Genomic DNA, 26,605 nt, shown 5'->3' with positions numbered 1-26,605 from the left:
AAGTACAGCAGTCACCTCAGGTGTCTCTTCTTACTCCAACTCCTTGGTGGGAAGTGAAAGGACAGTCTCCTTGAGGACTACCGTCTCCAGGGAGGGCTGGGTGCAGGAATGGGGAAAGCAGTGGCAGGCTTCAAAGCCAGCAAGAGTCGTGCTTGGTATGTTTATTACACGCCACAATTTCAAAGCACTTACATGTACTGGATTATGTTAGATTCTACTGTAACAGTAGGAAAGTTTCCAATGAGTTATTTTTTGTTCGTTCACTTTTGGTTTTTTCTTGTTCTTGAGACAGAGTTTTCCTATGCAGTTCAGGCTGGCCTTGAACTCACAGCGATCCTCCTACCTCAGCCTCCCAAGTGCTAGGATTGTAGTGTACACTACCTTGCCCAGCTGAACTTTTTAATTAATGTAAGAGGATCTCTTGCTTGAAATCTACTTGTGATGGACTGAGGAACAACTAAAATAGTAACTGATTTTAAATGTAGGGAAACTAACTCAGTAGTTGAATTCAAATTAACCAGAAAGTATAGTAATTAAAATTAGTACAGTTAAGGGTGGGCCTGACTGAGACAGTGACTGAGACTGGGCATGGCAGTGCGAGTCTGTAACCCCAGCGCCTGGGAAGCTGAAAACAGGAAAATCACCACACGTCCCATCTACGAAGTGAAACCCTATAGACCCTGTCCGAAATACAGAACATGAAATAAAATTAGCATTGTTTCATTTAGAAACTATTTAAATATGTACTTGCTAGTTCTGTATGTTTAAACATAAAACTTAATGTTTAATATAAGATTCAGTATCTTGGATTATTTCATCATTTTCAGCAATTTTCATTACACAGAACTGTAAATATAGAAGTACATATTTTACAAGCTGCTTATATGTCAGATTATTCTAAGGTTGTGTAATTTGGTCTCCTGCCGTGTTCATGCTATTTTCCAGTTTATGGAATGTTTCTGGTCCTTGAGATTCCCTTACAAATATCTTCATGACCTAATACCAGTACTTTTGATTTTTTTTTTTTTTTTGGTTTTTCTTTCTTTTCCCTTCCTTCATCTCTTTGTACTCATGTGATTGAAATGTCAGCCTCTCCATTATTTCAGTACAAGACAAGCAGCACAGGTGTGAGACCATCAGGCTCTTGTCAATAAGCACCTAACAGTAGGCGGGAGGGAGCGAGGCATCCTTAGGAGAAGGCTGTTTCTAGGGCCCAGCAAGGCCCATGTTCCTCCCACAGCACCGCAGTGCTGAGGAAGAGCTCCTTGGAGAGGGGAGGGAGCGGCCGCACGCTTGGTGCACACCCCAGAACCTGACTGACCATACGGCCTGCGGCCATGCAGGGCCACAGAAATCCCAGACTTCTAGAGTCAGACCTGCTGCTCCTTGTCAGTCTGAACTCTGGCCTCACTGACACCACCGTTCTCCTTTCTCCTCTGTGTTGCTCTTGCCTCCAACATAGTGCTTCTCCATGCAGTAATAAGTGCATACTCTTAAGAATAAGTAATCTCTTAATTTTAAGATGCAAGACATCCTGTAAGCTGGAATTTATCTGCAGTTACCATTACTTATTTCAATTGAAATCACTATACTTTACACTCATGGCTCCTACCACATATCATTCATCAAGAAAGAAAATTGTCATATATATTATATACGAGGTATAGTTATTGTTAGTTTTTATTGATATTTATCTGCTGACAGGAGTTATTGTTGGGGTGATGAACATTGCAATCACCATTAGAGCTCTCTGGGTGGCGTCACCACTTGATTTTGCATATGAGCAGCACAAGCTATGAGACACCACACAAGTTACAACCAGCGACTGGCAGAACTCTGGGATTAACACCCAAATGTTGTAAAAAAGAAAAAAACAAAAAAACAACCACTAGCTAACTCCATCGGCAGAGTGCTCTACTTTCTTTATCACCTCCCTTGGAGAGGATCTGCCTGTTACCTTAGCATCAGCTGCATTTATACACACATTTCTTTCCTTATGTCATGCATTACAATATTTTAATGCTCACTAATGTGAATCACTTAATTAAATAACAGCAGACCATCAGAGTTCAGTATGTGTCCTCTGATGGCCTGTGTATTTCCACTTCTGGGAAACCAGGATTAAGCCGATTCCTCAGGACACTGTGACTCCTCAGGACTTGTGTGGGTGTCACACTGACCAAGAGGAAGGGACAAATGTCCCCATGCCTGAGAGCACGGTCATCAGTCTATGCTTTCTTCCTGGGCATGGGAAATGCGGGCCAAAGAAGAGCAGGTGAGAGACTTAGCGATGTACATGCCCGAACCTGCACCCAAATCCAGTGATAGAACAGAAGCCTCTCCTGTTACAAGGCAGAACCCAGAGAGCTGGGCAGTGTCATAGATCAGACACTTTACATTCTCCACTCCCTCAGTTCCGTCTTTGCACTGAGAATTTACCCACCATCTGTGACATCAGCGATGCCTTCTGTGACTAGGCAGGAACTGTACCAGAAGCCGGTTATGCATTTTTGCTCATAAAATATTCTATGAATATTCTATGATCCCACATGTTTAACATATTCTTATGAATGGATTGAGAGTTAAAATTGGTGTTACTTTTCTCTTCATTTGTACTGACCCAATGTACAGATTGATCTTCATTAATGTTAATGAAGATCAATCTCATTTGTCCCATGAGCATAACACTAGGAATTGAACCCAGGTCCTTCATGCTGACATACATCCCTGGCCTGTTTGTTTGTGGTTTAAAGACGAGGTCTCACTAAAGTACTAAAGTCCTCATTTGTCTAGGCTGGGCTCAGACTTGGAAACCTTCGGCCTCAGGCTTCCAGAGCGTGGGGATCACAGGTGCATGTCACTGCACCAGGCCTCTTAGTACTTTAGCAACTTCAACTCTGTATTTAACTTTTTTCCTTCAAGAATTTAAATCAACTGCCATAGTCAAGAGGATCACATGGGAAGACATAGTAGTCATTTTGTGGCCTGCTTTATGCAACATTTTCCAATACTGGGAAAGCGAGTATAGACCTTCCTTGTGTTTGCTGAAAGAATGGAGAAAAATACTGAAAGTAATGCAAGAATAACTTGGCTACTTTTACTTATCTGAATAACACCAAGGCCATGTGAGGTGGTACCTGAAACGCAGGGGCATACTTCTACCTCATGTAATTCCTTAGGATAGAGATTGCTTCTCCTTGGTAACCTGAGTTGCCACTGAAGATAGAATTATCTGACACGTGGGGAACAGAGCTAGTTAGCTGGTTAAAAACCTGAGGTCGTACAGACTACAGAAAAAAAAAAAACCAAACAAACAAACAAAAAAACAGGAGTACATCATTGAACATGTTTATGTCTTGAGAAAGGAAAAGTAGAAAATCAATTAAGCCAAGTAGGCCACATGGGTAGCACAGTTGGTGGAGAAAGGGTACCCAGACAGACAGACAGACAGACAGACAGACAGACAGAAGGCATATTCATTGCAAATTCTTCAGAAAGCGATGCCCTGGAGAGGGCTAGGACACGTGGCAGGCGGCGCAGCTGCACATCCTTCCTTGACAGCAGAAAGGCTGTAGTGTGAACCACGCCCTTCTAGGCCAGGCACTCAGAGACGCCTCCTTCAGGACTGGGCTGGCTAGGTCCTCTGTGAAACAATGGTGAGGGCTTCAGCTAGGGTGACTTCGTCCCCAAAAGAGATCCAAAGACTGAGAAAATATGGAGAAGAAAAGACTAGATGTTGGCGATGCAGGAAGAATGAAGATAGAAGAAAAGATGCTCATTACTAGGCACTCAGGGGAGCAGGAAAATCATTTAGGAAGGCCAGGAGTCTATAACAAGGAATTTTGGATTAAAATAAGAAAAAAGTTGAATATATTTCTCCTGATTTCCCAGAAGTAAGTCTATGATGGCTCAGATAAGGTGGGTTCAAAAGGCAAAACACTAAGAAATGTTATGTTTGGAGTATACAAGACACACATTCTCTGATTAAGCAGAATTCTCTTTTCTAATTCTTGAGTATCTTAAAACACTCAAGAAATTCCCCAAGAAAACAAACCATAAAATAATGTTTGAATCAAACTTCAAAAATGAACCAAACTTCAAAAACTATTAACAAATATATTTATTGTGGCGGCTTTCTTCCTCACTAGACACATCGTGTTAGAAAGTAGGACTCCTTTCAGTTCCGGGTGGACCAGTAAGCAGGTAATAAAACTGTTTTTCCCTCATTGAGAGAGAAAGGAAACGCAGACTTTGCAAACATGGTATATTCTCTTTGCTCTATTGTTTTGTGTTCTATGAAATCAGAATTTTCTCTCAGTAAGTGTGATTCTGATTTTGGAAGAAAGTTAGAGGCACAGGCTTACAGACTTATGCAATCCAAGGGGCAGCGAGGCTGACCCAGCAGCGCTGCCATACATTGGAGACCTGTTCCTGGTGAACATGACCCTTCACTGTTTTGTAAAGCACAAAAGCAGTCTCCAAAGCTATGATTTCTTCCACGTTTTGCCTTCCTCCAGTCCCACACAGAATATTTAACTCGGGTGCACACTCTTGTCTTTCTTGAAGGAGCGCGGGAGAGCAAAGAGTAACCTGAACTCTTCTAGTGTAAAGCTGCTCCTGCGTGGTCAGTTCTAGCACTCCACCTCCAGGCCCTCACCCTGAGCTCTCTAGCTCTCCCAGACAGAAGCGCACTTCCTTGGAAGGATGTCTCTTTTCCCAATCTCCTAATTGTTTTGAGGGGATACTGCATCTTTGAATCTGCAGAATCATCTGTCGCTTCTTAAAATAATAGCTGGACAAATACTTTAATAGGGAAAAGACGTTTCTTCTCCAGATGTCATCATTATGCTGATGATAGCTTATAGCTTATTGATAATTATGTACAAAATTTCTTGTCTTCTAAAAATGCACAGAAGCAGTAAGATAACTGCGTGAAGGTATCCCTCCTTTGAACTTTCGGCTCTCTGTTGTCAGCTATGCCTGCATGAAGCATGTACAGCTATTTGGAATGTTGTCTAGACAGAGGAGTAACTGCTGCATTGTCCGTCTGTGGTCCCAAGGGCTATGGCCCCTTTCCAGGGCATCTCCAACTGAGACAGCAGCGCCAGAGTCTACACTAATCTCCCAGGACCCTTTAGTGCACAGTGCTGACCGGTACCGATTTCTGTTGCTTCTCCTGGACTTTTCTCTTCTTCTGCTGCTGTTTGTCTTTGTTTTCTCGTTGTTCTGGGGTGTCTCTGCTGGATTCCAGACCTCTGTTATCAGGGATTGCTTCTTTACTTTCTTCTTTATTCAGTTTTTTTCTTTTCCTCTCTCTTCCTTTTTTTCCTAAAAGAAAAGGAGACTCCTTTAAGTGTCATACTGAGTTGCATTCTATTTTAATATAGGTTTTCAAAGGTGACTTAAATTAATTTTATACTGTATACAGTACACATAGATTTGAAATACTTTTTAAATCAGTCGTTCAAGAGCTTTTGATTAAGTCCATGTTATATCCTCAACAAAGCAAACATGAAACGAATAGACGATGGAATGAAGCAAATAGTAATATCCTTATTTAGTACTCAAGAGTCATATCCTTGTAAACGTGGAATTTATTTTACATACTAACTCCTTACATGTGATAGAAAGTTTTGAGTCAATTTCTTGCTGTGTAGAAATTTATCAATATGTATATTTTATCTGACTTATATTTAGGAAATCATTTTTATTAAAAATTTCCTGGGCCGGGGAGATAGCTCAGTAGAACAAGTGCTTGCCTGTCGAGTGTAGGGTCCTGAGTTCAATCCCCGGTACCACACACACACACAAAAAAAAAAGATCTCCAAGTAGCAGTTCTATATTGACAATCTGTTAATATTTGCATGTCATTTAAGATAACTCATTTGCATAGCAAACTTGAGATAACACTTCCAGGATGGATGTATTTTAACATAAATGTCAGTGTGCTAAAATAGCTTACATTTCCGTCTCCTTATAGACTTATCAAAAGTCCTGCGTACAAGCCATGAGGGTGAAGATTTGTTTCTACTAATAAAGTAGGTGTGCACTAGATTCCATGAAGCCCCTGACACTAAATGGGGCTCGAAGCTTAGGCTAAGTTCTGACTGATACCACGAGGTGCTTTTAAATGTGGAATCAAAGAGGCTGTACCATTTTTGATGTCCAAGAACGTATTAACACCAGCATGATGTCGGAGTGGAGATCTGGACCCTGAGGGCCTTAGGGGAAAGAGTAATTTGATCAAAGAAAAAATTGGAAGACTAGCTTTCACTAAATTGGAAGTACAGCTTTTATTTCTTTGACTAGACATTTTACGTATTCTATGTATATAATGAACAGTGTCAAAGTGATTTTTGAAGGCATGATTCTAATAACATTCATTAACACCTATACCTCAATGAGAAATTACTTATATTTAAATCAACAGCTTAGTGAATGAAGGTGAGGAACCATGCTTTAGTGTAGGGCAAAATCTGTCTGTGTTCCTGTATGCTGATTCCTATAAAATCCGAAATTTGTCCATAATAAGTGATTTTGGACAAGAGTATTCTGGAAAAATTATTTGCTGGAGAGAACCAAAATATTTTCATGTCCTGAAACAGCCTGTAAATACTGAATTCAGTGGTTTGGCTCATTTTCTTTTAAAGCTCTGGTTACAGAATCCTAGGGAGCGGGATTATTAACATGGCAAAGGGATTATTAATGCTAGCCCCCGACCGTCTCCTTGGATTAATGATCCTGCACCACAACTAGCCTTGTCATGCGCTATATTTACAAAACCTGCCAACTACTTTAAAAGCTTGACTTGTGGGGTTCGAATAACGCTGTACCAAACTTTGAGCTCTAGAGGTACACTGAATAAAAATGAGACTTCAGGCCAAGGTGAAGCAAATATCAAGTTATTTGGGATATACACAGACAAAAAAAAAAAAATAGTTCCCAAATGAACTACTCATCCACTTCATTTCAGGCCCATTATCTTTTTCACTTTAAAGAATATTGCTAGCTGTACTTATCTGATGCATCTCCAAGTGAATCCAGTGACGGCTAATTTCCATTCCCACCTCAAAGGACAAAGGTTCCTTCCCCCACAGCCTCCCCATTATTTGTTATTATTTGATTTCTTGATGATGGGCATTCTCTCGAGAATAAGAAGGAATCTCAGGAGTGTTCTGATTTGTATTTCTCAGATGGGCAGCACTGTGGAACAGTTTCTCATGCTCTTAATTCCTTTTTTCCTGAGAAGAAGCTATCCATTTTTTCTATTATCTGCTCTTAAGGAGGATAAATTTGAGAAACATAAATTATAAATAAAAAGCAAGATACAAAATAATAGGAGGTAGAGAGATAGATCTTTTTCCAATAGGAGGGGAATCAAGAGAGGGAGGGAGACAAAGGGAGGAATAGGAAAGGGGCTTAAAAAAGAATTGAGATATGGTCCATCCAGTACCAACTCTCCACAAAGAATGCAAACATGCACTAATTATAAATTAAAACTGAAAAATAAGTATCCTAGGGTGCTGATAAGATTTCCAGCGATGGAGTCCATTACCTTTTTCCCCTGCTAGATTTAGTTATTACACATTTGAAGGGCTGACTTGGATATAGGGACTAAACAAAGAAAATTGAAGAATAAATGTACCTTTCTAAATACATAGCACAATTTAAACTGTTTAAAGCTGTACACACTGAAAGAGGGACAGAGAAGAATCCTGCTTTTCATGGGCTGTATTTGGTTTTCAGAAAGAGATGGGCACAAAGATTGGATTACATAATATTTCCATTTGAGGAACAGTTTTGGAGGTGTTCCAGGTCAACACTAAAAAACTGTCAACAAAAATAATTCCAAAATTGCACAAAAATTACTGACCCCAAACAAAATGTTATTTTTATGGAAATCATCCCGAAGTTCAGTGTTTGACATTGTTCTCTTGACGACTGTCCAACAGCTCACAGCTGTGAACATGTTTCAGCCCCACAAGAAACATGCGCTTCCTTGGTCACAGACTAATGTATTTGCGTGTCAGCCCTTTGTGACACCAGGCTCAGTTTGTAGGACATTTCTCCTGCTTACTAACAAACTCATATGATTACTTCTTAAAATGGGCAGAAACAATTTTGGAAGGATCTTGACAGAGTGCTGCAGCTTTATTATCTCAGAAGTAACTGCTTACTCCTGGTGGTTGGTGAGTGAGAGCGGTAGCTCTGGTCAGGTTACAGGAAAGCAACATGCTGCACGTTGTCGCTGTCCAAGAGAGGGTTCTTGAACAAGAGAAGAATGAGAATATTATTTGCTTAAAGGCCATGTGTTAGTGGTTGGAAATGGGAATTACCCTTCTGCGTAAATAATTATTTTCTTCTTTTCCAAGAAATAAAATAGAAATGGAGAAGGTGGCTGTAGCTCATTAAAAATCACGTGCAATTTGGGGTAATTGCATGAGTTTCATTTGAAAGGAGGCCCCTCTTTCTATTCTGGTGACTTGATGATTTTGCCTTGATGTGGTTAATAGTTATTTTGTGCTTTTTATTTCTCATTTTGCAAACTAAGCATTCCAGACAGGATGGTCTGACATATATGGGGGAGCTCTGCTGCTCATGGGATGCGTGCGTGCACATGTGTGGCACATGGACACATGCTCCCGACCCCGGCTGTGGAGCATCCTGCCCATTATGAAAGATGCTGGTTCTCTCTCCATGCTTCAGTTATGAGGATGATGTTTTCATAGGAGCCATGAAAGAGAAATCGTTATTAGCAATCAAATACAACATGAAGCTGCTATGATTTGAATGCCTCCGCGAAAATTTGTGTTAAAATTTAACCACCACTGTAATATTAAAAGGAGGAACTTTAAAAAGTGATCCAAATAAGAGGACTCTGCCCTCACCTGCTGATCGTTGGACTGGGTTATTGCAAGAGTGTGTGTCAAAGTCATGAAAAGGTGCAGTTTGAGCCAAGTTCCTCTGTGTCTCAGGCAGCTTGCCTGCCCTTGCACCAGTTACTCTGTAGCGGAGGTCTCTCCAGATGTTGGTGCACTCTCGTGAGCTTCCCATCCACCAGAGCCGCGAGCCAGAGAAACTTCTCTGCCTTTCCATTTTCCCGTTCTGTGGTATCTGTTAGATTTCTGTAGCAGAAAATGCCCTAAGCCAACCCTTATAGGAAAGCACCATGGGTAACACTTAAGGATATTGTCTTTAGAGGTAGAAAAACACTGTATTCAAATTCTACATGTGCCACCACATAGCTATGTCACTTGACAAGTTTCTGATATCTCTCATGATTCACTGTAATACTCATTACTAGTTGCTAAATTTCAAGTTTCATGGGCGATGTATGCAGAACAGCTAGTATTGTGCCTCTTTAAATATAGAACAAATTACAGCTGATATTATTAATTCATTACATAAGCATAAATAAACCCCTTACTCCAAGCCCAGAAAGTGGTAAACTTTGAGAAATATAAATGAGAAAGACCAACAAAATAATTATACTTGTGTGCTAACGGTAAAGTAGAGGTACAATCTAGATGCTCCGAGGCACAGCATGGAAGGCGCTGGCCTCTGGCAACAGAGGCAGAAAAAGACTCTTCAGAGAAGATGATTTTTGAGTGGAGCCCATAAGAAGGACAAGATCTGTCCAGCTGAGGGGAAAGCAGGGCTTGCAGGGCAGGGCACAATACACCATGTGTGAAAGCCCGCAAGGACATGGCGTCTGGAACACAGAACGTAGACTTTCAGGGTTTGGTCACAGTCTATATAGAGGCTACCACTGAGACATGCTGGAGGATCACCAGGACTCAGCCGCCATGCTGAGAGCTGGTCCTGAGGACCTGCTGCACTGAAAACAGGACAAAGGCTGGAACCCAAATCTGAGAGCAGGGCAGAGCTCAGAAAGCTCAGGGACATAGTCTGATTTGTGAGTTCACCACCTCTCTCAAAATATTACTGTACTAGGAATTTGCAGAGTGAGTACATGATAGCTAGTATTTAGATCTGAGCCTTCATTTTTAAAAGACTGGCTAAAAATCTCTGTTCAGACAATGAAAGCACTTGGAATTTAAAAGCTTTCTTGAAAACTATCAAGTAAGTGAACAGATAATTTTATTTTATTTATTTATTTATTTATTTGCGGAACTGGGGATTGAACTCAGGCTCTTGTGCTTGCCAAGCAAATGCTTATTCTACTAAGCCATCTCCCTGGCCCCTTTACTTCACTTTTTTTATATTCTTGAGATTGTAATTTTTTACAACTAATATACTCTTTCTAGTATATATACTGTACAGAAGAGGTTCCCAACATAGATTGCCTTTAAAAACAAATTCCCAGGTTCTATGTCTATTTCCTGTTATATATGTTAAATTCCAAGTGAAAACAAGCTTCCTGTATGGACTTTCCCTACATTGAGTCTAATTCACTTTTTGCAAATTATTTATTTGTGAATACTGTGGTTTTTCTTGACGTTTGGAAATCTGTCTTTGGAGGGGGTTCTTTCTGTCATTCACCCAGAGTGCCACTAAGCGGAGCCGTTGAGCTACGAGTAGTTCCACTTCCCAAGAAAACTAGGTTATTTTTTCCCCCAAAGCTAAAAATGTATATAACACTTTCTTGGCTGAGGATTGATTTCATTGATTCTATAACTCCATCCAATTAAATATCCCATTAAACTATACAATTTATTCTTACTCTCTATTGTAAAATGAGAGTCGGTTGGAAGCCCAGGGCTTTGCATGTTCTAAAATGCCTAAGTGGTAGGAAAGAAGCTTTATGCAGCTTAAGGCTAAGCATGCCACTTGGAAATGATTTCTAGAATAGTTTCCTCCTATCTGTAAAGAGCATGCGCAAGACCTCAGGAGATGCGAGAAAATGGGGGGGGGGGCGGAACTCTATCCTGTGTGCTCTTTTTCTTTCGATATGCACAAACCCATGGCAGAGCATAACTTATAAATCAGATACAGTGAGAGATTTTCAGCCATAACTAATAGTCAAATAGGAAAATTAAGGCAGCACATATACCCGAATAGGAAGCACTTACTGTAGGCTCTGTCTGTGCGTCTCTTTCTCCAAATGTCTCACTGAGCAGCACCAACCCTTCTGGGGTTAATGCGAAATGATACACTTCTCACGGCATGAACGTGTGGACATTGGGACGCCGTGTTTGTTAGGTTACCGTATAAGTGCTACTTGAACTCCAGCACCCAGATACTGCGCCACATGAAAGATCTACTGAAACAGCGGCTAGGGGCCGTCGGGTCTGTCCCCACCACAACCTGAGCACTGTACACAAAGGGATGGCTCGTGGCTCGAACGCGTGAAGCAGCAAACCCGTGCGGGCTCATCCTGCTACTCAGACCGGCGTGGGATTTATTTCTGGAGTTTGTTAGCTAATATTTTCAAACTGCTGTTGACTGTAACAAAGCACAGAATGATGCGTCCGAGGCAGCCGTGCAGTTTATCGGGTATCTAATTTGAGAAACGTTATGTTACCATAAATCTACCACCATCATGTTCTTTTAAACCTCAGTGAGAATACCAGATGTTCATTTGTTATACGCGTGCAACAGCAAGAAGAGAGAGAACACTACACGAATTTAGAATTTCAAAATTCCTCTGGGCTTCAAGTGCCAAGCTGTCGTACGTCATCTCATCTCATTAAAAACACCCCAAGTATCAGTCATTATGTTCTTCAGAATCGATATTTTCATAGTTTGCTTAAAGAAATAGGCTGTTGTATGTATTGTTTTTCTGCTTGTGGTTGAAATAATTTCATTATCTATTGAAGACCTAAAGTCAGAAATGTGGTACTTTGGCTCCTGACAAATTCTTATGGCCGTTTCCCTGGGTAAGCCTGTTCCCTACCAGTGTCCCCGCTGCCCTGAGCCCCGGCCTGCAGTCCTTGCTGGCTTGCACTGAGAGCGGATGTCAGGTGGCGCTGCCACCAACTTGTAAAGCTCTAAGCTTTGTGTACGAGGGCGTCTTCCTGCTATAAATCATTAGTACTAACAGAACAATTAAAAGTGCGACTGGGATGAAAAGCAGTGCGCAATGCTTAGAATACACTCTATTTTAAAGATATCCTGGATTATATTTTGTAATATTTGTAAAAACAACAGGTCATGATAATCTCTGCTGGAGAAATCCATTGGCTCACTAGTCTTCCCATGGTTTTATTTCTCTAAAATCAATTAGCTTTTAGTGAAATGTTTGAGGTAAGTAGTTTCCTTGTTTATTTTTTTAATGCAAAAGTTCTTTGAAATTCTATCAACTGTACTAGTTTAGACCACAAAGCTCTTGAAAACTGGATCAGACGCATTTATATACATGTTGAAAATTTCTTGATCTACACATGTTCATATAAATATTTTACATTGGATGCTGGGCCTTTTTTATGTCTTTTTGAGACAGAGTTTCACTATGCAGCTCAAGGTGGCCTCAAACTTGCGCGATCCTCCTGCTTAGCTTCCCAAGTGCTGGTATTTAAGCGTGTGCCACAATACCTAGCTCAAGATCTTGGGTCATGAATCAGTGTAACCATTAAGTGTGTAATCTTTTCTGATTTTTCACTTGATGTCAAAGGGTTATATTTAAATCCAGTTAAATTTTGCTAGATGACTTTTTCACAAAATTCATGACTACCATAAAAAACAAATATCATGTCTTTAAAAAGGACCCTACATAAAATATTGCAACTGTTTTATATATTGTTTATAATGTTAGGATATGGAATTTTACTGCTTGCTTTCATGAATGAAAACAGTGCCGTGGTTGAGCTCAAAAGCCATAAAATCACATTTGGTGGTATTCCTAAGAGGCCTACTCAAAAATTTTAGCTTGAGCCAGGCACAGTGGCACAATATCTGTAATCCCAGCAACTTGGGAGGCTGAGACAGGAAGGTATCAAGTGTAAGGACAGTGAGACCACGTCTCAAAATTTTAAGAAACACTGATAGAGAACTCAGTGATAGAGTTCTTGCCTGCCACATGCAAATCCCTGGGTTAATCCCAATAACACACACACACACACACACACGCACGCACACACACACACACACACATTCAGATTCGGCCAACCCTTGTTTAATGGTTATTTCCAAAATTAATTCATGTATTGACCTTTTTTTGTAACCCATAGCATAATCTCCCTTCTTATCACCTGCCCCCACCAGAGCTTCCTGCTGGATTAGACCACAGTTAGTATTACAAGCTAGAGATTACTTGGGAATCCATGGCATGCTATGTCAGACACACTCGCCCCTTAGTGTTCCTGGGGCTGCCCAAAGGCCCCTCGGTGGACAAAGTCCAGTCCCTGGAAGGTGGCATATGTATATGTAGTGTGCGCATCACATCCTGCCATCCACCTCCATCACCCTAGATCGCTCATCGCAGCCAGGATGACGCAATGGGAGGTACAGGGTGGACTGTAAGGGACAACGACCAGCCCAGAGTCTGTACAGCCTCAGCACATGCACAATTATTTTTCACATATATTTGACTCAAAGTTATTTAGTTGAATTTTTGGATGCAGAATCATGAATAGAGAGATGGCTATTGCTTAATCCTACAATTTATAAATGACGGTCAATAATTTAAATACACTAAAATACAGTATCTTTGAACATTTCTACCATATACTTATTATCCACTTAAACTTGTAAACAGAATCTCACAAAATTATTTCTTACAAAAATGCAAAATACTCTTTCACATTATCCATCCAGTGATTACTGAAGGGCCGTAAGATTAATTTTATATGAAGGTGCATGAACATGGGTCTGTCAGACTCCCACTTATTCTTTAGAATGTTTCTAATGATGAAGTATTAGTTTTAGTTTTATGAGTTTTATTGTATTAGACAGTGAGTGCTTAACAGGAAAAAAATCTGAAGTATTGAATTTTTAATATTTATCATTTATAAAAGAGCATGAAATTTTCACCGATTTTTTTTGTGTAAAAAAGAATTACACAAATTCTTAAATGAACTACAATGAAAATAGGAGTAGCACTTCAAAAAAAAAGTGCTTCAGAGGTCAGGGAGATAGCTCAGCAGCATACGCACTTGCCTGGCAAGCACAGTGTCCCGAGTTTGATCCCCAGTACCACATACACACACACACAAAAAACCCTCCTTCAGTTATCACATCTGAGGCACTCTGCACACATGATAATAGCAGGTTCCATTCACATGTATGCTGACACTGACAGCACATGTGTTTTGCTTTCCTACCTCACAAACCTGACATCTTCTTGGTCTTGCTGCTTTGCCAGGAGGTTCGTATATTACACAATACATAATTAACAGGAGGATAATATCAATAAAATAAAATATTAAGTTTTTAATATGTATTGTGCATTTAGGAAATCAACCTTTTCACAGTAGCCATTTACTCTTTAAATTATGTATTTATTTATGCATTTGGTACGGGGTCTCACTGTGCAGCTCTGAATCATAATGAATCTTCTGTCTCACAGCCTGCCCAGCCCTGGGATTACAGGTGTGCACCACCAAGCCCCGTTTCTGTGGGCAGCAGGGCACAGAGCTGGCATGGCATGCAGTATGGGGGACTGAACCCGGGTCCTTGTGCTTGCCAGGCAGGCACTTAAACTGCTGAGCTATCTCCCCAATTCCCACAGTAGCTATTTACTTGTTTCTAAAACCTAAAAGGTTATTTTTTATTTTTATCGAAAATAAAAATCCATGTGAACTACAATAAAAAATATCCCAATGGAACTCAACCACACAAACAAGCTTTGCTTCCCCTGTCACACCCAAGGCAGTCCTCACCTATGACATCAGCATGTTCCACACACAAGGATCGCTTACACTGATAGTATACATGTTTTGGTTTCCTGTACTTTAGGGTAGGGCACAGTTGACATCTTTATTGTTTTTCTGTTGTCATAGTAAGTCTTGTGATGCTCCACCTGCCTGTTCTCTTGTTAGCTCATCAACATGATCCAGTGTTTTTGCATAGGTCCCTGGGCAAAAGTGTTTTATTTTTCCTCTGCTACAAATGATCTTTTGTGAGTTGCAGTCCCAATCTTCTAAGAAAATTTCTCCATGATATTTTATACTTGTTATTTTCTTCCTTCCTTCCTTCCTTCCTTCCTTTCTTTCTTTCTTTCTTTCTTTCTTTCTTTCTTTCTTTCTTTCTTTCTTTCTTTCTTTCTTTCTTTCTAACCAGGGATTGAACTCAGGCCCTTGTGCTTGCCAAGGAAGCACTTATTCTACTGAGCCATCTCCCTGGCCCAGTACTTGTTATTTTCTTTGAAAACTATCAGACTATTTATGACAAACGTTTAGGATTGAGTAAAAGAAAAACATCGGCCAACAGTTTGTGCTTCAAGTGACATCATAGTTGATGTATAACTCATCAAGAATATCTCCTCTACCTTTGGCTTTGTTGAAAGCTCCCTTCTCTGGCTTCAGTTTTGTCAAGCTTTCCCTCTCAATATTTTCATCATGATGTTAATGTTGATAAAATTGACATCAGAAGTACCACTGTTTTTCTCTGCCTTATAGAAGCCCAATGTTGTATCTTTCTGATATCCAAAGATTGTACTTTGCAATTCTCTATTTTGAACCTGCAACATCTCATTTGGTATGGCTGTTTTGTTCCTGCATGCAGTTCCTGTGCTGGTCAACTTGTGATCTGTTAGTAATGCAAAATCAACTGGAAATTGATAAACCCATTGTCAATACCACCTTCCAATTAGTCTGGGAGATGGGAGCAACAAGTCTGTCCACAACATTATTTGGTTTATTACTGTATGAATAAGGACCTAATCACTGAGTTCCAGAGAATTTTTTAAATTGAAAACGTATTAAATCTTTGTATCTACAAGTGCATCTTGGTTACTTTTCTCTCATTGCTGAGACAAAATACCTGATGCCCAAAACTAAGAAAGGTTTATTTAGCTCACGATTTGTGAAGGCTTCCATCCATACTCAGCTGGCTCCACAGCACAGCAGCACATGGAAGAGGACAGCAGTTCACTACAGTGGAAAGCATCCCAGACAAAAAGAGCAAAAAGGGAGGAACAGTGGCAGCCCCAGTAGAGGGTAAGCCTCTCTCCCTTCCTTACATTGCGTCCAGGCTATCTGCTGCACGGGGCTTGGGTACTCACTCCCATACTGGATGTGGGTCCCAGCACTGGTACATGAGTTAATCACAAAGAGTAGAAGCACATTCCAATGACAGCTTTGGGAAGACAACTAGACATAAGCCACTATAAAGGGTATACAGAGATGGGTATTCCATTGACAAAACTAAACAAAAAAGGGGGATATAAATGAAGGACCATTTTGTATCTGTATATACAAAATAGGATAGATATACAGCTACTTTCTCTTCATTCAATGAGAAGAAAGATTTGTACTAATAGTGTTTGGAGAGGATATCATGTCTGCATCTTGTACTATGAATAAGCACTACAAAGACAACCATATGCAATGTATTAATTATTGGAACTATCCTATTAATCAGTTTTGAAACTGTCTCATTGCTGTTTGTTTCTCAATAAAATTAATAAAAAAGGGCATACAATTTTATTCCATATTTTGACCCTCTGACTTTCAATATCTTTCACATTCTTGTGACCTCCGTGCAGACTCCTTGCTAAGTATATCAGACTTACAAATGCTTTCAGCTCATCTAGTGAGGTGTCATAACAAATACATTTTTAAGTATTGCTATTCTTACATACAAAATAGTTCACTTGCGTTTCAGCCTCTGTTTCATAGAATCTTATACCACTTTGCTGCAATTTCCGATACTGAATGGCGGTGCTGGCATTCTGTCCAATAGCTTCCACACCTGCCAAGGCCCTCCCTGTACTTTTGGACCAAGTTCTAACATTGGACAAACCCAGTTGGGTGTGTGGCCATTTCGATGACTAGTCAACCATGTGCTCACATTGCTATTTTCTTGGTCATCTGAATCAAGGAGGTCTGCATTCCCTGTGTCTGCATCAGTTAATTCTTGCTCCATTCTATTGTCACATGAGCTTTGCTCACATGGCTAGCGACAAAGGCATCACCATCACCATGACCACCATCACCATCATCCACCCCCACCACTCTCCTGTCATGAAAGTGTGTGTTTCACCGTACTGGATCGTCTTCCTCACCCACTCATGAGCAATCTGATGATTCACTTTTGACTTCCTCCCAAACATCCAAATCTGCTCTTCCATGTGCCATTTTGCTGAACTGGGAGACTTCTACCAGACAAATCAAAAGTAAACCTTTTCTTTACAAATCCTGGCATTGCAGTATGCGTCTGCCAGACCCTATGTGGAGTTTGTACAAACAGACCCAAAACAAAATTACATAGAGCAAAAGGTAGATAGCAATCCTACTTTTCCCTTCTGTGCACACAACTTTCCATTCCATAGCGATCACAGAGAAACTGTGACATCACGTCATCCTCCAGTTTTGAAATGGTGGAATGTACCACACAGATTACTTCCTGCGGTACTGAGATGAAGATTATGATAGAGAATAACTTTACAGCAAAAAAGGAAGGGATGGGTACACTGAACCCAGTCTCCCACTTGTTAAGACTAGGAAAGACTATGTCTTTAGTATTTGGTTAAAATTAATTCTTAAAAAAACCTTTCCATTCTTCATGATAAAGTAGTTTGCCTAATTTGAGCCAGTTTAAAATTCAAATAAACAACTTGACAATGTATATTTAAAATTTCTATTTAATAGATCTAGATCACGAATCAACAGTTAAGTTAAAAGTGTAGTCTATAAGACAAGATTGCCTTGAAACTATGAATCATGAAAAAAAAAGTTTTCCTTCTGAATTTTCATTTCTTATAAATCTTTATAAGTTGCCAATTACACTGCCTAAAACTCAGTAACACAGATTCTAATAATATACCACCCACTTATACAAATACTTAAATTTGTGGGCTTATCTAATTTATCGGAAAATCAGAAACCACAGTTTAACCCACATTTTATTATTTTAAGGTAATTTTTAAATTTTCTCCTGTACTAATACATTTTTACCATAGGGACAATAGGAATAGTTTTCATGGAGAACGTTAATAAAAGTGGTATTAATATTTTCCCCATTTTAGTTTCATTAGGTGTGTAAACTCACATCACATTGTTTTGTGCTTGAAGTAGATTATTCCGATTGAGCATTATGGTGAATATCAGCCAACAATCCTCCCCTCTTTTAAGAAAATCACTAGCCAAGAGTATTGACTTCATTTTTAATGAAATATAGCTTTGCAATTAGCAGGAAAGCCTTCATTTCAAAAGGCTGAACAAAATGCTACTTGAAAATTCACTCCAGCTGGGTCAACGGAAGCACCGAAAGAATCCAAAGGAAGCACATTCTTCGGCACTTATCACTTGATTTGCACTGGGATAAATGTCCATGTGCTCCAAGCATGTCTCAGAATTTTGTTCTGAGACAGAGAAAGAGTTGTTGATAGCCGTGCCTGCCACGGCTTCATCTCCTCCCTCTCGGTTCGCCCACTGGTGGAGTGGGCTAGGGGAGGCCTCCACGCGCTGATGCTCATAGTGGGTGTCACAGAGAAACTCTGACATCACATCATCCTCTGTCACCTTCCCACGTGCCCGCTGACTCTGCTGTCTAAACCTTATTCTGCTACAGCCTACTCTTCTGCTTTCTTTGGCCTTGTTAGGGTGCAGTGTATGGGAAAAGTGATGTGACTAAGCTGAAGCCACACGCTCAGGAGGAGGGACAGCTCCTGGATTGCTCTCTTGGTGTGCTGCTCTATGACAACATAGCCAAAGCCATCACCCAGTGCTGATAACTGTCATCTAATGAGTTCAGCTATTTGCTGACAATGCAAGGCTGATTTCTAAAAATGCATCTTCAAACATTCTTAAACGTTTTCTCTCTGCTTCAGTATTTTATTATTTGTTGGTTTCTCGGGGACAGACCATTTCAGTCCTTGACTGACGAGAGGCAGGGGACTTGGATGATGCAAGCTCAAGGGCAGCTCAGGAGTGCGGCTCATGCCAGGGCCTGGTTTCCATCCACAGCACGGGAAACACAACCAGAAAATGTACTCAGCCTCTGCTCTGTTAGGTCTATAATAAAGTGATTTTATTTATAATGTAAAGCAGACCATCAGGGGGACATTTTGCCTATTATTAATTTATACAGATTATTTTAACTATTATTTTTTCCATTCTATGTGTTGGGCAAAGGTCTGTTTATAATTAGAATTATACTTTCCACATGCATTTACACCACCAGCAAAACAGCTCCGTGTAATTATTTCGTCAATAGTAGTTACATACGCTGGATTTGAGTACAAGTGGCTTAATTTTTACGAAAACATTTTTACACTTGGATGTTCATTTTACTGAATCTCATTTTCAGTTTTCCATTGCACTGATGTGTGACAGGGTGGGGGAGGCTCGACGAACAGACACAAGTGCAACAAATGTGTGTGTGTGCGCGCGAGTGCGCACGCACACACACACACACATGTGCATTTATTGGTTCCATCCCACCCCAGATGGAAAAGTTCTTTATTTTGGTGGGTTTATGATATGAATTCCAACACAGGTTGGGTTCCAGTCTAATTTCCAATAAGTCTAAAGGGAGATGTGTGGTCTTTTAAGCATGCTCCGGAAATTTGAAACTTTATGAAGAGATTTCTTTATATTATGTGATTTAACTTTTTATTATCATCTACATATTCTGTATATTAAACTAGTATACACTTTCTGTACTTTATTTCTTTTTTGCCATAATTTTATTGATAAACAAATAGCAATGAGACAGTTTCAAATCAAATCGGTAGGACAGTTTCAATAATTAACACACTGCATACATTCTTCTGAGTGGTTAATTGCTGTACAAGACGCGGACTTGAGATCCTATTTACAAACACCATTAGAACAAATCATTCTATTCATTAAGAGAATGTAACTGTATTTCTATCCTAACTACTTTGAATACACAGATACAAAACGGACATTCATCTGTATCCCCTTTTTTGTTAAGTTCCGTTATTTGAATATTATAGGTGTGCTAACTCAGCAAAATATTCTAAAAGAGTCCAGAAGCCCATAATAGTATTGGGTCTTCCGCTTAACTGGCAATGTCAGAAATTGTTGACCTGAGTCCCCCACAGCTCAACATAACAGACTGGCTGTACTTCTTATATTTCGTTTTTATACTTTTCTGCTTGATGGTTAAGACCGAGGTAAAGCAGGACCTATGCAACAAGAGTTGTAGCTTTTGGGTCTGATAAGGTCAGTGAAATCCCCTCAGGATTTATCCTGAGATCCTGTACCTCAGACTGTAGAACCTTTGTCACTATCAGCCATGTGGATGAGTCACGGCCATTGCTTGGCCAATGTGCTCTCTGTGAAAGGATCTCAAGGACTAACTAATCAAGAGAGGGAAAGGAGAAGAGCTAGAAAAGATGACCATGTCAAACCATAGAGGTATATGTAGAAGATGGTCAAGGCAATGATCCTGAGAATCTTTAGAAGATTTTTTAATCTAGCAGTTAATTGGAAAGATTCTCACCCTGACTAACTATATATACTGATACCTGTGTACGAAGCTACTACACTGCAGATGGTAATTTGTGATAGCAGTTTCATGCTTGGAGAGCCTGTCATTCTGGTATTCTGAATATGGGCTGCTTGTCATGACATGCCAGTTGCTGCTATGATGTCTCCCGGGTAGGTGGATGTTCAAGAAGAAGCAGGTGGTGAAGGAAAGCAAGAGACAGGAAAAGGAACATTGTGGTACTGTCCTGCTTCAAGGTTGTATATGGTGAGATTTTTGGACTTATGTGCAAACATGAGAAGCATAGAATCCTTTATCCTATTTTAAAAATATATTCTAATTTTTAAATGTTTTTTTATCATATTCTGTAGGGACTTAAAGTTCAACATATCAATACTTGATGAAAAATACCTGTTCCATATTATGCCTAAGATGTACTTTATTTCTTCACACTGGCTTTGAAAATACTGATATGACCTTCAGAAGCATCTGCTTGTCCCAGGAACACCACGGAACTTATTTAACTCCATGGATGCTCTGTTGCCTAAATATGGACTTCCCTCTTCACACGGGCATCATCAGTAGCAGCTCAATCTTTCTAGTTTTTCTTTGCTATTCTAGTGTGCTTTTTTTCTATTGTTTTATTGGATTTCGATGTTCATCACACTACACAACTGCTGAGTTTTAAATTACACTGCTTTGTTATTTGTCAAGGTAGTACTTGAACAGTGCTTCTATTTTCATAGTAGGAAGAATAATTAATGTAGTAACAACTACAAATGACATGAATCTATTTTTTTTTGTAGGAACCTAATCCTAATTTGGATTCACCTATAAAAATACTGAGGAAAGAAATGCGGTCTTCATGGTATGGCTTCAGGAGCAGGTAGTGGTGGCAAGTGTTGCGAGCTTATGATAGTAGTTTCCTGATGATTTGCACAATTTTGTGGCACAAGCAAGTGCAAAGAAAGCCATATTCCTGACTCCTTGGGAAGTGGTGCTACCACTGCTCCAAAAACTGGCAGCTCCCTTTTCTACTCCACAAGACCTTGCACGCTATAGCTGAGCAATAAATTATTTGTTGACTACATTAAAGAGAAAGATGAAAACGCACCTTTTCTTGATTTCAAGGCCATCACTCAATATGGGAGAGCACTGGAGAAGGGCAGGGATGGCAGGAGAGCCTTGTGGTACATCTGTCTCATACGCAAGCACTCTGTGACTACCCAGTATCCCCAAAGCCCTGTCTCTGGGAGCCCCATTTGTCACAGTGGAGCCCTCAGCCTGTTAGCCACATTCATGCTGTTATTGGCCTCAAGTGGCTATAGTTTGTGCCAGAGACTTCCTGGCTAAAGGCCTATTACTTTGACTTGTCCTGTTCTAGCACAATATCCTTGGGGCCAAGTCAGTGATGAATAGTTTTAGAATATCCCCATAGGTTTGTCAAGAAGAGACCTGAGAAAGTCCAGCTCAAAACAGAGGTGGCAGGAGAAAGCATTTTCTTCTAAGAAAGCATTTGAATTCAGAAGTTTTAGGGATCTAAAGGTTTTAATGTTCTCCTGGTTTTAGAAGTGTGGGGGCAAAGCATGGGAAGAACAGTTGGGTATCAAACTTTTCTGAGATATCTTGGAGAAAAGGGGATGGTCAAGGAGAAAGAGCAACAGAAAATATAGAGGGAAAAAAAGAGGACAGGATTTTAGATGTTTATGAAAAGTTAGAAGTCTACAAGCAACTTTTCTTTCCTAAATTGTCTATGACAGTAGGCAAATGATGCTTTGTTTGGTGGAGCTGGGAATTCAGCCTTTTAAGTCATGATCTAGGGTCCTGGCTCCTCTTGACCCGCTCTTGGGCTGCAGTGTCCACCTTTGAAGTGGCACTGTGTAGGCTCAGAGGCCCAACTTCCCCTTCAGCTTTGAATGACTGTGGCTTTGTTGTAACCCAGTGAGTTTTGCTTTCTGTAGAATGTCACCAAAATGCCATGGGATAATATACTGAAATGTGCATTTACTGGGGTATGGAAGGACATCTGTCATGCGGTTAACAAGGAAAGAGAAAACCCGGGGAGACTGAGGTCAATGAGCTGAAAGTTAAAGATGCTGGAGTTCCAGAGAGAACAAGCTGTCTTATTCAACCACCAGAAAAACACATAAACACCGCCGCTTCATTGCAGTATTTAAGAATAAAAAAAAAAAAAATGATCTTGGAACTAGGGAGGCCAAATAAAATGGGAAAAAAAGGTTCTAAAGTAATGAATATCTTTAGATAATCCCAGATCTGGGTTTCTGTTTTCAGGGAAAAGTGAAATACCTCCCTAATGTTCCTTGTCATTATGTTAAGGTAGAAAAGGAAGTACATGCTCAGTTATTGCAGCGAAGCCTTTCCCTCATTTCCAGAGCATTCTTAGGAAAGCACACACGGGGAGGAGGCGATTAAAAACAACTAAGGAGTTAAAAATGAAAAAAGAAATAAGATTTGCATACTTGTCCTTTAGAAGTTTTGGTGGATCAAAGGGAGACTCGTGCTTTTCCACACTTTAGCATATTCTTGAGCCATGTAAGTTCTGCTGAAACATTTCAAGCTGTTAAAGACTTGAACAATTTAAGTAAGCACCAAATGTTTGCTGGGCGGAGCACATAGAAGAACCAGTTGTGGTGGCGCATCTACCCCGAGCAGCAGCAAACGCTGTCAAATGGTCCATGAGCATCAGCCGTCCAGGCTCACAAACACCAGCACTGCCTACAACAGCGGGCGAGCAGCTTCATCCTTTTTGTTTATGTTACAGATTGCTATATTCATACATTTTACTGTGCTAGTTTTTAGGAATTAAAAACCACCATTGCTTGCATGCATCTTACAAGGCACATTTCTTGCTTGCTTTCCTTTTTCTTTTTTTGCAGTACTGGTGATCAAACTCAAGACCTTGAGCTTGCCAGACGGCCGCTTCTGCCACTGAGCTATCTCCCTGGCCCTCAAGGCACATTTCAAAAGCTGCTTCTTGTGCAGAAGGGGTAGGGTGAAGGTGAGTTGCTATGACCTTAGACTTTGAAGCCAAAAATCCAAAACTGACACCCTGTCCTGCAAGGCATTTGGTCCGTGCCTGTTTGGGGGATTTTTCCTGCACTCTAGACCTTACCTTTATGTGTGTGCTTAAAAAGGCATGGCATTCAATTTTGAAAATGTGCAATAGGTATTAGGACACTGTTACAGTTTATGTCTAATTGTCCCCTACAAAGCCTCCTGCAGTCATGGGGTGGACTTCCAGGCTCAGTGATTAATTCATAATCCAGCGCTGGGATTATGGGTATAAGCGCTACACCCAGCTTGGAGGGGACGCCTGAACACAACATAAGGGAGACAGACTTGCTCTCTGCTGCTATTGTGGCCGCTGCTCCTTCCTTTCGCTCTTGCTGTTTTGCTCTTTTCTGCCACTATGAACTGCTGCCCTCTGCCATGTGCCACTCTGCCTTGGAGCCAGCCAGGATGGACTGAAACCTCCACTAACTGTGAACTAAAGAAACCTTTCCTTCCTTAAAAGTAACTGAGACAGACATGTAGATTGCAAACTTGGCTACAATATTAGTCAACAATGAGACCTTAGGTAAAATATATTTGTTTCAGTGGCCACACTTATAAAGTAGAGGCACTTATTGTTATTATCATCACTATTTGGAGTAAGTCTAAGGAAGAAGTAACATACAAATACTGGAAAGTGGAATGGATTATGATGTGATACATCTAAAATAATAACACCTGCAAAATAGCTAGCTAAGAGCTAGGTCACCTTTCAAAATAGATCAGGTTTAATCTGGCTGGAAGAAAATCTCAGGAACACTGGATTACTTTAACAATTTTGGTAAAAGTTCCTAATCTGCAAATCCACCTGCTTTAGTAAAATCTAAAAAAAGTTTTTGACTTCTTGAGTAGCTCTTAAAGATGTCATTCTTTCCTTGTTCTCATTTAATTGATATTTGTTGTCTTTTGAATGTATTTTAGCAAAAAACCGATCGAGTGTGTGTGTGTGTGTGTGTGTGTGTATACACGCACATGTGGGTGTGCATGCATGTGTACACGTGTACTTCTATATTTTGTACCTTGCCCTCAGGTTATACTGTTACGGCGCGGCAGGCTGGTCCTTATTCCTGTTGGTCGCTTATTTTTAAATCTCCCCAGTGCTGCATTTCCAAAGTCCCGAGCAAGACCTGAACTTTCCTTCAGAACCTAACTGTAGCTTATTTGCAGAGTATTGCTGTTTTCTCTAAATTCCCTTGGTTTTAGCCCTTAAATACTGGTTGTACTATTTTCTAGTCACATTTTTTTTTTTCTAGTCACATTTCTTTTACCTTTTTGTTTTTTTTTCTTGCCTTGGGAGACGAAGTTTCTTAATGAAAAATTTCTTACTTTTTCTGTAGTTGGAAAAATTCTTCAGAGACTTCAGCAGCCCACAACTGTCTCCCTGTGCCATCTCCAGAGGACTTCTTCTCTGCTAATACTGGTGTATAACCAACCCTCCCACGAAATTATGAACTCCCAAATGAATCTCATATACATTTGTGTACCTTGTTATTTTCATCATTGGTACTGAGTTCCTGGAATACAGCCTTCTCTATATCCCTGCCCTGTAGCATTTGTATTTAATACATAAAAATCAAGGGAAAGAATGTATACACAGACTGTTGAGCTGCAGGAAAAAAATGAGAGGGGATACCACAGGCTTAAGTTAGCAACCATTTCATAGCCAGTTTATGGAAAATGACAAACTTTTAGAGTCACATAGGCCATGTGATAGGCCTTACTTTTCCTTTATGATTCTATTGCTTTATCAGCTTCTTTATTTTAATTAATTAATTAACTTATTTATTTATTTTTGGTACCAGGGATTGAACTCACTACCTTGAGCTTGCCAGGCAGGAGCTTATGCCACTGAGCTATCTCCCGGGCCTGATCAGTTTCTTTATGCTATTCACCAGACAGGGATGTTTGTTTTTGGTGGCCACAGGGCCAGAAGATAAACTTTTTCTATATGAGGCAGGGTACCAAGGCATCCCTCCCGAGAAGCTGGTGGGGCACAAGGCTTCATCAGGTACTGGCCCATTCAGGCTACAGTCTCTGCTTCAGTGTGTTTCTGACTGACATGCACAGCACAGTCATGCATGAGGGAGGTGTAAAAGGTTTATTTATATTCCTCCACACTATATCTATGAGGTATTTTTATGAATCAAGGAAAATAGAGTGGAAAAATAGAGAAATGAAAGAGCTGGGCGTATTTAGCTGACTCTGTCTGTATTTATTTATGAAGGAAATCCTCACCATTCCTATCCACTTCATAAAACTCAGAAATGACACTTAACATTTGTCCTTGGCTTGGTGACTCCTCACTCATAGTCCATTTAGACAGTATTATGCAAATGGAAGGCCCTGCAGATTTCCAGAGAAGCTTGGACTGTTTTCCCACATGACAAAATGGATTTAAAATTCAAGACAGAATTAAAGTTGCTAATTAACTGGCCTTTAAATGGAAAGAAATCCATTTAATGACATGAGTCTTTAAAAGAGGAACAGAAGAGAGGGTCAGAAGTTTGCCATGGGAAAGGACTCAGCCTGCCATTTCTACCTTTGACAATGTAGGAAGGGGCCAAGGGCCAAGGAATGAGTTTAGCCTAGAAAGTTTGTGAAAGGCAAGTAAACAGATTCTTCCCTAGAGCCATTAAAGGAGAGTACAGGCTTGTTGACATCTTAATTTTATCCTAGTATAAAACCTATGTCAAACTTCTGGCCTATGAAACTGTGAGGTAATATAATCATTTTGTTTAAAATATTAAACTTTTGATAATATATGACTATAATGGAAAATTATTATAAAGCCTAACATTATAATGATTTTCTCATATTTCAATTCAGATATTCCCAAAGTAGTTTTAAGGACCAGTACCCTACTATTCAGATTCTTGGGGAAAAACTGAATAAGTTCATCTTAGTTTTGAACAAAAATTTGTCTACACAAATTACTGGAAGTGTCATAATTTACTTTCTGAAAACTTTGTTCCAGAAAATTTGAATATATTAAATTTATTGAAGGTGCGAAATGATA

General features: G+C 40.0%; 1 protein-coding gene across 1 annotated transcript in view; it reads right to left on the bottom strand.

Moving 5' to 3' along the window:
• Window positions 1-4,108: 4,108 nt before the first annotated feature.
• Window positions 4,109-26,605, bottom strand: part of Rspo3 (R-spondin 3) — an 84,855-nt gene continuing 62,358 nt past the window's right edge. Inside the window, exon 5 of the mRNA XM_004630244.3 lies at window positions 4,109-5,328. Within this exon, the coding sequence (XP_004630301.1) occupies window positions 5,135-5,328 (194 nt within the window). The 3' untranslated portion in view covers window positions 4,109-5,134. The remainder of the gene's footprint in view (window positions 5,329-26,605) is intronic.

Source organism: Octodon degus, unplaced genomic scaffold (genome assembly GCF_000260255.1).
Source record: "Octodon degus isolate 3935 unplaced genomic scaffold, OctDeg1.0 scaffold00034, whole genome shotgun sequence".
Taxonomy (NCBI): Eukaryota; Metazoa; Chordata; class Mammalia; order Rodentia; family Octodontidae; genus Octodon; species Octodon degus.
The sequence above is the reverse complement of the archived record's forward strand: the minus strand, read 5'-3'. Positions and strand labels throughout refer to the sequence as shown.